This window comes from Simochromis diagramma, unplaced genomic scaffold, assembly GCF_900408965.1.
Source record: "Simochromis diagramma unplaced genomic scaffold, fSimDia1.1 OVJJ01000596.1, whole genome shotgun sequence".
In the NCBI taxonomy this organism is placed as follows: domain Eukaryota; kingdom Metazoa; phylum Chordata; class Actinopteri; order Cichliformes; family Cichlidae; genus Simochromis; species Simochromis diagramma.
Genome location: NW_024387245.1, coordinates 21,129,070 through 21,141,868, shown reverse-complemented (window position 1 = coordinate 21,141,868; position 12,799 = coordinate 21,129,070). Strand labels below are relative to the sequence as shown.

Below are 12,799 nucleotides of genomic sequence, written 5' to 3'. Positions count from 1 at the left end.
AAAACAAATTATCCTTTAAGGGCCACCGTATCAGCCTGTGGGGTGGGGGTAGTGTTCTCGCGATATCTCTCAGCAGCAAGAAAATAGCAGAAGGTACAATGCTAACAGCTTGTTAGCCTCGGTGGTTTCTAAAATTTCAGACATCTAGTGTGATGAAGAAGAAGACTCGCATCTGTTTCTAAGGTAAATAAAAGTGTTATACTGAAACACGTCTTGTGTATGTAAACAAGCGCACTGTTAGTAATTAGAAGCTCAGTATCATTTCTAGCTAACTGGCTATTAGCTTAAATTGAGGCTATCTTCGTGATTGCCGCTGGATTCTCTGTATTAAACGCTATTTTTTTTGCAGTTACTCTCGCGTCAGACGTGTTTACCTCACTCAGAGCGGTAGGGCTGAGATTAATAAGAATAGTTATGGAGCTGTCAAGGTCTGGAAATCAGGAGGGAGTGGACGTCAGTGACGTTTAATCAACAGCCTTGTATCTATAAAATATGGGTGTTTTGGGGGGCCCTGAGCATTCAAAAAAGACTACGAGTAAACAATAAAGTGTAATAAAAATCATGTACACTTTTAAAAAATATATTTAAAACACATTGTAAAATCAATAAATGACAATAAAACAATGCATACACAAAAAATAGTTAAAAAAGAAAATCATATGTTATTAACGCTACTATTACTGAATAATCATAATTACACATTTTTAAAAATATGAGTGTGTGTGCGTGGAGGATAAATAAGTAAACGTTCCAAAATAATACAAATCTGCTTGTTCAACTGTGCTGGGTGATCCTGTTATCAGTTTTGATGAGTGAAGCACAGTATGTTTTGAAATACACAAAAGGGTTTATTTCTGATAAATTCATTCAGGGATATATTGAAATGAAGCTACATGGAAATACAAAGCATGTATACAGAGAGAGAAGTATTTTGGAAGAGTCAGTATTTGGTGTGACCACCTTTATTCTTCAACACACTCTGAACTCTCTTAAGCATGTTTCTTTAAGTGCAACTACAGTACTGTGCAAAAATCTCGAGCCACCCCTCATTTCTTTACATTTTAAAATGCACCAGTTAATTGAAAAATGTGCAAACACAAATGGAAATACGGTGTGTATATTAGGCAGCAAGTAATATATCCATCAAATGAAGGGCCAAATGTGTCAGGCCTTTGGTAAAAAAAAAAAAAAAAAAGATTTCCTCTTAGGGAATTACTTACAGATACTGTTCATCTGCTGTAGATTTCTTTTTAGGCCTGCGACTGCTTCACTTATCCAGATTTCTTTCAATTTTTTATTTATTTTTTAATTTTTTTATTAAAAGGACACACTGCACAGGATGCCAAGATTTGCCAGGTTTTTGGATAATTTGGGAATCAACTTGTGGGTGCCAAAATACAATTTTGAACTTGTCAAATTTTGTGTTGTTGTCGGGTCTTGTTTTGTTTTTGTTTGTTTTTTTGAAAATGAAAGTTAAAATTCTTATTTTAACTTATGTGTAGGCTCACCGGTTCATCCTTAGTTAGGATTAGGTGAGGTTAGGTCAGTGTATGAGTGGCTTATCATTAAAACAAAAAGCATTCCTCTGAAAATGGCCAGGTACAAGATTTGAAAATGGAAAAAGCAACCAATATCCAAATGAAAACTTTGAAAGACCTGGAGTGGTGTTGCTCTTGACCACTAGAAGAAAATGACATCCTTAAAACAAAATATAAAGGAATGAGGGGTGGCTCTAGACTTTTGCACAGTACTATATGTCTGTAACAAATTTAAAAACTGTGCCAACACTGTGGCTAAGAGTTGAAATTGTGTAGTTTAGTCTGTAAAATCTAAACAAATGTTTAAAAATAAGGTGGTAAACTAATTTAATGACAAAGCTATGATCATCATTAGCTTTTTCACTTCTATTGTCGTTCCCAGGGTGGATCTGAAGATGTAGCCTACAGTGTGCCACCTCTCCACCACCTAACCACTCCTGCCCTGGGATAATCAGCCCTCTGCCACCCTCACCCTGGAGTACTTTGACCTGCATCCAGGGCTGCCCTGTGTGTGACTTGGCCGTCCACAGTCACTCCGTCCCCAACGTCCTTCGCAATGCTGTTCTCCCTTAGAGAGCTGGTCCAGTGGCTGGGCTTCGCGACCTTTGAACTCTTCCTCCACCTGCTGGCTCTGATGGTCTTCAGCATGTTGGTCGCCCTGCAAGTCGATAAGTTCACCGGGCTAAGCTGGTGGCTGGTGTTCGTCCCACTGTTTGCTGCAGACGGCCTCAGCACATACTTCACTGCCATCGTGTCCATCCGGCTTTACCAGGATAACGAGAAGCGCCTGGCGGTGCTGCGGCTCCTCTGGGTCCTAACAGTGCTCAGCCTGAAGCTGGTGTGTGAAGTTCTGCTGTGCCAGAAGCTGGCCCAGCAGGAGCAAGCCAAAGACCTGTGGTTCGGCCTCATCGTCTCGCCGCTTTTCATCCTCCTGCAGCTGCTCATGATACGAGCGTGCCGTGTCAACTGAGGAGGAGCTGAAGTGTTTCATCTAACTGACAACATAGAAGCAGAAAGCAGCTTTGGGTACATCCACACTAATAGGTTTACATTTTAAAATGTTCTCACTACTCCAGCATTTAAAGACCCCTAAAATATGCGAGACTGCCCTCGTATATTTTATCCCTTCCTGCGTACAAAACATTAAATACAACTAACATGTGTTGAATAGCCTATTAAAATAGATACATTATAATGAGACAAAAAAAGAAGAAATCCACAAAAGCAGCACAGTTAATAAAAAAGTGAAATAAAATCTAAAAGCCCAGCGAATAACATGTAATACAATTAGCATAGAAATGAGAGGGGAAAGAAATCCAGAAAATAAATACGGAGTACACGGGATAAAGACTTCAGGATGATATTGTTGGGGCAAAGTCCTCTGCTGCCTGTATGTCAAGATTTTGTGTTGTAGTCTGGATGGGCAGAAACTGAAACTTCTGAAAGTGCTGATGCAGACACTAACATTTCTCATAGGGCCACAAAAAGGAAGTGAGAACACTGTAGCTCGACTTGGAAACCATTTATGATTGCATTCTTTATGTTTGTGAAAAGTATGACTTAATTTTTAGCCGTTGCCAAGGCTTCCTCATATGTTTCACTTTATCACAAATCCCACAAGTTACTTTCAACATCAGTTCTACCCACAGGAAAAAAACATATAAAAGATGAATGTAGCTTCTGGGTCTTAAAAAAACCAAAAAAGTGAAGCTAGTGCTAAAGTGCCTTAAATCTGCCACCAGGGGGCAATTCCTTTTGGTTTCAAAATGACTTCTAATTATATAAAAGCCTGTGGGAACACATCACTTGACTCCCTTGCCCTGTGACGCATGCATTTATTTGTTAAATTGGTAGTTACAGGTCTTAATAAATAAAACATAAAGGTAATTTTCTAATCTTTGGTCATTATTGGGTCAGAAATGTGTTAACCAGTGAGCTTGTGGCATTCCTGTTTCTCAGTCAGATCCAAACTTCTTAAAACGCAAGTATTGTGACAGACCTCAAAGCATAATAACAGAACTTCACTAACCAACAGGTGAAGTCACAGTGGCTACATCTATCTTTTATAGACAGTTTATGCTTCCACTTTGTTGTGAGTCCAAGTAAACAAGCCTGTCTTTGCGCTCTGTCACTGCTGTTCTTCCCCCATAGTCTTTTGCATAAGATTTGTTTCATCTTTACACTGGCTCAAGCACACACATTAGTTCTTAGTCTTCACCATTAAGAAAAATCCCTATTTCCATTAAAAATAAATACTACTAATAATAATAAAAATCTTATCATCTCATTAATCTCCCGTTGTTGTCCAGACTGCACAAGTGAAACATGTTGGTCTGGACATGGACATTTTGTGGTTTAAAATACAAACATGTTAGTGTGGGTGTAGCCTTCATCTGCCATTAGAGATTTTAAAGCATAACCATTTTTCATTTTTATTTTTGTTTTCTTTGGTTCATTGGCGAACCCCCCCCCCCCCAAAAAAAAGTGAGCGTTTCACATTTCAGGAAACACGCAGTTAATTTCTAATTGCTTTAACGTGCATAATAAACAGAAGATTTTCTCACCTGCTTGAGTTATTATTTTTAAAAAAAATCTAAAGAAGAAGCACACTTGCTGGATATATTTTGGTGTGCAGGTTTTGTGATACATTTGAAAGAGCTTGTATTTGGACCATAGTGGCACATCTGCACTGATTAGTCAGTGGTAGAAAATTTACTCCAGAGGTATCGCTCTAATGCACTGTGCACTCAATGTTAAAGCAGCAAAGCCCCAGGTAACCTTTTTGAGCAACTTTCATGACGTTGCTGCAGCTTTATTGATTGCTGTTTCCCTACTTGGACTGAGAAACTGCTTGCCAGCAAAAATGTGTTTAGGATTTTAATCTATGTCGTGTGTGTTCATCAAACTCCATCCCAGAGAAGTGGTTTGGACTTGGTAAAAAGCTGGATGTGAAAACTGTCGGGACTCAGAGGGGATTGTTTTACACATCATCCCTAAAAAAACAAACAAACTGCTGTTTACTTTGACAACATGTAATGTGTTTAGTCTATTTTGAGTCCTTTGCTGTCTGTGTAGTGCATGTATTTAAGGCCTCACTTTAGGGTAAATCCTGATGTGAAATTCTGTGTATATGTTGATTTTTTTTTTTTTTTTTAAAAATTAAAATGTTATTTATGTTCTTTTTTTTCTGTGCTACCTTTTTATTGTCATCTGTATATACATGTAAATAAAATAACATTTAATGGTTGTCCATTAAATGTTTTGAGTCTGTGTTCTCTCTGTCCACAATGGGGCGCTAGTTCGTGGGGTAAAGGACTAAACGTTTATGTTACTGCATAATTAAGTCAAATGCAGCCATTTTTTCTGCATATAGAAATCAAACAAGTATGACTTTTGTTTTCTCTTAAGCAGTTTTAATAATTGGGACTTCATCTACCTAACCATGGCACTGTTAACACTGACCTACAGCCTAGGATATGTTTATACATCATCCATTTTCTTCTCATTCAGGGCCTCAGGGTGCCTATCCCAGCTGTGACAGGGTACAGGGTCACTAATCAAGCTAACTCTCCATCAGATGCTTTTGGACTTAGAGCACAGAAAACCTGCTCAAGCACAGGGAGAACCCAGCCTGGAACCCATCCTTAAAGCAAACATCACATCTTTAGTGCTCTGTAGTGTAATGCGTATTCTAATGTTTAAAATTATTTCTATTAGATTTGATGATAACAATATGGGAAGCTTCTCTACAGGTGAACAAACGCATAATATCCGACTGCACAATAGTTCGGTGTGGTGTTCCTGATTAAAGCTGGAACTGTTTCCAGAATGGTCTCTGCAAATTATAGAAAATCTCTTTCTGAAGCTGATCTGCAGAACAATGTGGAAAAATTCCTGGTTTGCAGATTTTCTAAGTTTAAAATGTATATATGTTTAAAAATAATTAAAGGAACGTATTTATGGCTGCATACGCTTGATATACTTTACATTTTAAAATAAAGATAAATAAAATACCAAATATTATGACGGTTTTATGTCCTTCTTTTGTTTAGTTTTTTCTCTGCATCTTTCGGTCCTGCTTCAAAGGGGAAATAAGGCACACTCTTCGCCCTCTTCAGCCCTGCTCTTCTTAATTATTGCCCCGCGATGAATGTTTTATGAGCTACAGTAATCTCTTGTAGTACCCAAGAATAGCCCTCTTAGTGCTGATTCATGTGCAGCAGACTCTTTCCCAGCTCATCTGATCGCTGCACGCGGATTATCGACAGGTGGTATCACCGGCAAATGCTGAATGAACCGAGGTTAAGTGTATTTAACACTCCGACATCCCAACAAAACCATTTAGAATAACCTGATTCCTATCCAGTGAGACTGGGGATGAAAACTGTGGAAAAACCACAAAAAATAATTATTTTGAACACTACTGGGACATAATAGGTGGTAAAGTTTAAGAAATGTTCCCTATTTAGTAAATACAACAAAGGTAAATTAGGGTTTTAATTCAATTTTAACAACAATAATAATGTGTAGTGGTTATAATTCTACTGTGTTATGTAAACGACATTTTTGTTGTGATTAACTACAAATTAATCAGCGTTTTTGTAATTAAACCGCAACAAAATTTATATTTAATCACATAATGTAAAAATATCTTGAACTTGAACGCAGCACTTTTGATTGGCAGGCCTAATTTGCTCCGTCAACAATAGAAACGGGAGGGAGGGGGCGTGTCCAGAGCACACAGATACCAATCACAGACGCTCGGGCTGCCGCTGAGGGGGCGGAGCCGCGTTCAGGGTCCTTTGGGGAGAAAGGGAGCCAGACAGTGTGACAGCAGAGGGAGAGGAGAGAGAGAAGAAAAAGGGATGTGTGTGAGTGTGCGGTGATCGGTGCTGCAGGTACAGTCACAGCCGGAGATACAGCTTCAAGAGCCGCACCGGACCGCGGCAAGACCGCCTCGGAGCCTGCCTGCCTCTCTCTCTCCTCCTCATTTCTTCCAGTAACAACCCTCCGCGATGTCTGGCGGAGGAGAGGTTCGCGTCCTCCGCCAAGAGGGCGGCCAAGAGAGCCCGAGGATGCCGGCCTGGAAGCGAGAAATCCTGGAGAGGAGGAAGGCGAAAGGCGGCGGCGGGGCTGGGGGAACCGGTGCTCCGGAGGCTAGCCCCGGGGGAGCGGGCCCGCAGCGGGTAAACGGCGAACTAACGGGGAATGTGAACGGAGGAGGTGGTGGCGCGACCGGGCGGAACTACACCATCACCCCGGCCACCCAGCACTTCTCCCACAACAAAGAGCCACAAGCGACGGTCGCGGCGACACCGAGGGAGGAGGGCAGACACGAGAGCCTGGTGCTGCAGGAGAGCCTGGGGCCGCTGGAGGAGAACCCGTTCATCAAGCTGGAGAAGGAGCGGAGGAGGCGGCAGGAGCAAGAAAACGCCACCCGCCCGGTCCAGCACATCCTGGAGCTGTACGGCAGTGTCCCCGGCATACGGACTATCCGAGCGGAGAACATCATCATCATCGAGTCGGACCCGGATTACTTTCCGGAAGGTGGAGGCGTGAAAAGCGAGTGCCAATGGCAGCAGAACGGTGTGAGTAGTTACAGCTCTCTAAACGACCTTCTGGACCGCAGAGGGAGTGCTGTTACCGAGATAAGAGCCAAGGAAGTCGTCATTTATGACACCACGTTAAGCAAGAGCGAGGAGAACCTGAGCACCCTGGGCCGTCCTGATCAGGAGGTCCCCTATAATACAGGTGACGGTCAAGGTAGGGTCAGCCGGATCCTCCAGAAGTTTGACAGCAACTATGGGAAGCTGCAGAAGAAATCCCACAGCACAGAGAACCTCCTGGACCTGGATTGTAGTGCCAGCAGTAGGCCAAGACTCTGGCCCAAGACGCAGCCAGATCTGGTGCCAAAGCCCAGGCCGGGTCCACGGGTCAGCAGCCCGGGCAGTAGCCAGCCATCTTCGCCTGTCTTCCAGGGTCCCTGGTCTTCCAAACCAAAGCCACAGCCTGCCGTCTCTGGGCCGGGCAGCCCCCAGCGTTCACAGCCCGTGTCTTCCTTCCGTCAGCGCTTTGAGGAGAGTGGAGTCCACCATAGCGCAGCCGTCACCCCCAGAGATGAGCCGGACAGGGGGACAAACAAGCCCACCAGGGAGAGAGACTGGGAGGCCGCTGAGGTGCCCCCCAAACCTAAGGTGCCATGCTCTCCGGAGACCCGCCGTGCCCGTGCCGAGGCCCCCTTGAGCCCTGTCTCATCCAAGGTGACCTGCTCCTCACACGAGTTTGAAATCCGTCCCGCTCCAAAGCCAGACCTCGCCCAGATTCCTGATGGCGACACCCAAGCACGGGCCCTCGCAAACCTTCGCCTCCAGTCCCGAAACTCCTTCACAGTGATCCCCAAGCGCCATTTGGCTGCCTCATCTTCAACAAGCAGCCCCATGGTGACACCTGGCCCCATCAAGTCCTCCCCCTCACACAGAGCAGCAGAGGTGTCCAAACCTGGAGTGCCAACCTCCCCCACCCTGTTAAAGAGGAAAGAGGAGGAGGAGAAGGAGGTGGAGAGGCCATCCAAACCTGAACCATCTCCTCTCACTGTTGCCACAAGTCCTGCTCCTTCTCTCTCTGAACCTTTATCTCCATCCCCTGCTCCCACTTCTCCACCTGTCCTCTCTTCACCCCCCTCTTCTCCAGCTATCCCATCGTCACCTCCCTTCTCTCCCACCCAGTCAGTGTCGTCTCCAGTGCAACACCCAGTGGATCAGCTGCCAGTAACAAACATTGACGACATCGAGGTGGAGCCCCCACCCCAGCGTGTCCCTGTCCCGAGCCCCTTGGTGCAGAGGAAAAAGGGGAACACCTTCACTGTGGTGCCTAAACGTCGGGTGGAGTCTGACGCCCAGCTGAGCCCACCTGAGCCCCAGCAGGAAGCCCCGAGTGAAGCCCCTCCGGGGTCAACCCCTCCCCAGGCCCCCTACGCCCAGCTGGGTTCCCTGTTGAAGAAGCGCTACCCTGCTGTGGAGGAGATTGAAGTCATCGGCGGGTACCTCTCCCTTGCGAAGTCCTGCCTCTCCAAGACTGGCTCCACGGGCAAAAAGGTGAGATGAAACAATATATTTAATTATTTTTGTGGCTTGTTAAATGTGAATATTTGGTGATTTATAGCACTTTAACACTACACGATGCATTACAACAGGTGTGGGTACATGCATGCAAAAAGCAAGCAAATATGGGCTATTTATGAGCACATGGCCTTACACATGAATGCTTTACTTCATTACAATGATGCCGTGCTTGACACTGTGCAAACAACTGAGACTGTAACCTCTCTGCGAGACCATCAAATCATGGCCTCTGTTGCTGACACATGCAAGACAGATGTTTAATCAGCTGCAACCTGCCAAAAGTGTATATGAGCATACAGTTAAGTGCACAAATATTTGCATGGTGTAATTATGTAGCATTGTGGTGGATTTTTGGTTTATTTTGCTTTTTCAGCCTTTATTACTTGCATCCACATCTCTGTGGATCTCACATTTAGAGGTCCAGTGAACAGCTACTGAATACAAGCTCAGCACATCTCCAGATCTTTTATGTGCATAATTTCTATTGAATTTAAGAGGGAGCAGGCCTCATCTGGCCATTAAGGTGTCTGTCCAAATTAAGTGGGGGACTGTGAAAAAAATGGCTGTAATTCCCAAATGGTTAATGCAATGCATTTGTGCTAAACTCCTCGAATCAAAACTGAAAGTGTGCATTTGCTTTTTAAGTCTACTGTGCTGTTGTACATAAGGAATACTGTCTGTATGAGCGGGGTATCTTCTTTTGGAATAACATTGCAGACTTGCAGTCAGTAGCCTCGAGATTCATTAACACAATGCTGGTTTTTATCTATGTTTTGGGTGTTATTTAGTTTTCCTTCTGGGACGTCGGGTTGTATTTTGCCTGTGTGTGCTTGTTTGCTGAAAATCTCTGGGGTTTGAACTCTTCATAGATCAATCAAACACACAGAAAGTACTAATATTATTGTTGCCTTGCAATCTCATGCCTAGCAGCCTTCCCAGGAGACTTGCGCAAGTTTCATGTGATCTAAATTTAGCAGCTGAGCGTCACAAATGCAGGGGCCGCTGTGTGTGGGGTTTATTTTTTCTTCTCTTTTTTTTCTGTGGGTGTTACTTTTGCATCCTTACCAAACTGTGGTCACCTGAGTTTTATTTTGGAGGATTGTTTTCACTTTATCCTGACCGTTTTTGTCATGTTGGGCTCCTTTAAATGGCCCATCACTTGACCCGCTGCCGGCTTAAGTGGATTAAAAGCGTGTGTTTACGCAGTCACTTGGAACAACACGCTGTGGACTTCTGTCCAACAACAGCATGTTAGTGCGGCATTAGGTTAAATGGCCCTCCAAGCTTATTGACTGAACAGCTGTTCTCAGTTTTTTGTCCACTGTAGGTACAAATATATTGCTTCTTTTGCAAGAAGAGCTGAGATATTCCCAATCCTGGTCATGAATCATAATTAAATCATAGCACAGAGCATGTTGGAGGCATGTTCATGTCACATTAATGTATCTGGTGAACGTCCTGCCTTGTTTTTAACAGTTTTAGGGGTTTAATTAAATTTGTGGCAGTTTTTCTATTTAATTTTGCAAGGTGCTGCAGGCTGCATCCAGAGTCTGTGTAATGTTAAGTGTGTTGGTGTTTATGTTGCTCGGGTATCTGCAATAAAGGGAGAAGGGAAGAGAGCCTGTGGCTTGAATTTGAATATTTTATTGACGTCTTGGTGGTTCAGATGCTGAGGAGGGGGTGTGGTATCGAACCTCAGCAGGATGTTACTTTTCACTGTTCTGCTTGGGGGGAAAAATTGTTTCTGTTTCAGCCCCTGAATATTTTTAGCCATTTGGCATGTCCTCGATGTAGGCCAGTGTTACAGCATCTCAGACGTCAGCCTGCAGGTGTGCTTCCTCGACCCGGTGAACTGTAATCTCTGCGAGTAAATCCAGCTACCTTTTACAAGCAGGCCAAGAAACCTGAAGCTCACAACTCTACCGTGTGTTTTTTAGCATAATCGCTGCATGCTTGGTTAATTATGTTCATAGCCATCATAAGTATTTGCGGTCATGTAAAAGAGAATATTGGCTCCCTGTTAAATCCAGAGTTGAAGAGTCTGGTCCTAAAGACCTCAAACTATCATATTATCCTAACAAAGCACTTCATTCCCTCCATGCTGAATGTGAGGCAGAGCCTTCAGTTGTCAGACCCTTCTCCTGTGGGACTAACTCCCAGTTTGGGATCAGGAGACATGCTTATATGACATTACTTGTTGATGTTGTTTCTCTTATCTCTCCTCACCCCTCAGCCTGAGCCTGGCTCTTTTCCTGTTAAAAGGAGTTCTTTCTCCCCACCATCACCACATGCTCATAGGGGATCATTTGATCATCGCAAGGGTGGTCTTTCCATGATCGCAGGCCCTTTACCGTACAATATAAAAAGCCTTGAGAAATCGAAACGAACCATTGCATTTACTTAGAATGCGATTTATTACGATAAATGATTCATTAAGTTTTGGTCTTCAAAGGTTTTTCTTTTTTAGACAGTGAGCAGACAGAGGATGACAGGAGGGTCGCACCAGGGCCCAGTTAAAGTTGACCTCCTATATAGAGTATACTTGTTAAATTTGTGGCTGCTCATAGTCAACATGCCAAAGACTTACATCATTTTCAGAGAATTTAAAAGTTATCCCTCAATGCCCAAAATCTCAGGCATCTAAATGATGTCATAGAAAGAAGTTATCCCTCATTTGTCCATGTTAGGAACAGAAGCTCGGTGCACCTGCTGTTGTTTTGGAGGGGCAGCCAGTCAGAAGAGAAAAGTGGAGCTTATCCTGAACTATGTGGCTGTTTAAAGCTGTGAATCACGCAAAGCAACTCGAGTAGAGTCTAAGAATAAAAAACATGGAGGTGGAAATGAGCAAAATAAGTACCTGTTAAGTTACTGTACCGAAATAAATAAATAAGCTGACGGCAGTATTGTCAGTTATTTTTGCCATGTTGAGTCTAAGTGAAACAGAAGTTTGTAGCAGTGTTGTTTTAAACATGAATTTAAAGCTCCTTAGCAGGAATTTTTCCATATGTTCCTGTAACTTCTATTTTTAGTTTCAGTGGAAACTCCGGGTGACTGCTGACTAGAATAAAATTACCTGAGTTTTGCTCCTATTTCATGTCATAAAAGAGCTAAGGAGGCTGCAGACACGTACGTGCCGCCTGGTTGTGACGCGTGTGTGTGTCTGTGTTTTTTATTGTGTGCACATGTAGACCATGGCAGCGACACATGATCACATCCTGTCCTTTTGTGTCCAACAAAAACACTTTATTCTTTTGTTTTTCTGCCCGCTCCTCTTGGTCATCATCAAGGCCTGGATTTTTTGTTTTGTTTTGTTTTGTTTGTCCTCTTCTTCTTCTTCTTCTGCTTCTTTTATTTTCTGGGCAGGGCTGCACAAGCAATTACAAAAGCATCAAGGCCTAGCCTGTATAATTTGTGTGGAATTTTTGTTCAGGGCCGCTTCTGTGTGAGAGCAGCCTTTCGGAGAACGGCCTCAGCTTTGAATTATGGGCTGGGATTGGGGTTTGGTTTTATTTGAGCTCTCTTTTTCCAACAAACCCAAACCATTTAAATAGTTTTTTAATTATTTTTTTTTTTTTTATGAGGAGCTTGGCTGACACTGAATGATCCACATGTACGTCAGGAACAGATCATCAACTCTTCCGCTAGATTTTCCAAGAATCTTTTTACTGGTTTTCTCCCAAGACTTTTTGGAGCACATCCAGCAAAGACTCTCCTGTTAGTCTGCTTTGTTTCCCCCACCTCTCTCTAACCAGTGACGCTTTATTCCTGTGTGGTGGTGGTTAATAAGGCCTGTCCCCTCGCTCCTAGCTTCCTCTGATCTCCTCTCTGTTGGGGAAGGAATTGTGGAAGAGCTAGAGTAAGTAGGTCAAGTGCAGCTTCTTGTAGCACTATCACTTCTGTATTTGCATAAAAGCGACTCAGGGTTTTCGACTCACTTTCCAGCTGCAGTTTGATTGGATTGGCTCTCTTGGCTGACTTTTTTTTTTTTTTTTTTTGAGAATATTTTTGTTATACGCTGCAGCTCTTTGTGAAGCAGAGATGCAGTTGGCAGCGGGACACAGGAGGAGGTGGAGTGATTTGTTTCTTTTTTTAAGTTGCTGCTCCCTATGACTGTTATTATGGGAAAAACGAGAGCAGCCA

At 43.4% G+C, this 12,799-nt stretch overlaps 2 protein-coding genes across 3 annotated transcripts in view; both read left to right on the top strand.

Moving 5' to 3' along the window:
* The first annotated feature begins 32 nt into the window (after positions 1–32).
* On the top strand, positions 33–4,540 carry tmem203 (transmembrane protein 203). The gene is made up of 2 exons (XM_040000962.1): positions 33–183; positions 1,921–4,540. Exon 2 carries the CDS (start codon positions 2,095–2,097, stop codon positions 2,506–2,508), a length of 414 nt encoding a protein of 137 aa, XP_039856896.1. The 5' UTR covers positions 33–183; positions 1,921–2,094; the 3' UTR covers positions 2,509–4,540.
* Positions 4,541–6,338: 1,798 nt separating this feature from the next.
* tprn (taperin) overlaps positions 6,339–12,799 on the top strand; it is a 32,995-nt gene continuing 26,534 nt past the window's right edge. The window contains exon 1 of one of the 2 annotated variants that reach the window (XM_040000194.1): positions 6,339–8,632. In XM_040000194.1, coding sequence (XP_039856128.1) covers positions 6,554–8,632 — 2,079 coding nt within the window. In that variant the 5' untranslated portion in view covers positions 6,339–6,553. The remainder of the gene's footprint in view (positions 8,633–12,799) is intronic. The other variant, XM_040000195.1, reaches the window with a different exon arrangement.

Bases quoted from the DNA above. Each gene is read 5' to 3' on its own strand.
- tmem203 (XM_040000962.1), top strand. From the start codon at position 2,095: ATGCTGTTCTCCCTTAGAGAGCTGGTCCAGTGGCTGGGCTTCGCGACC.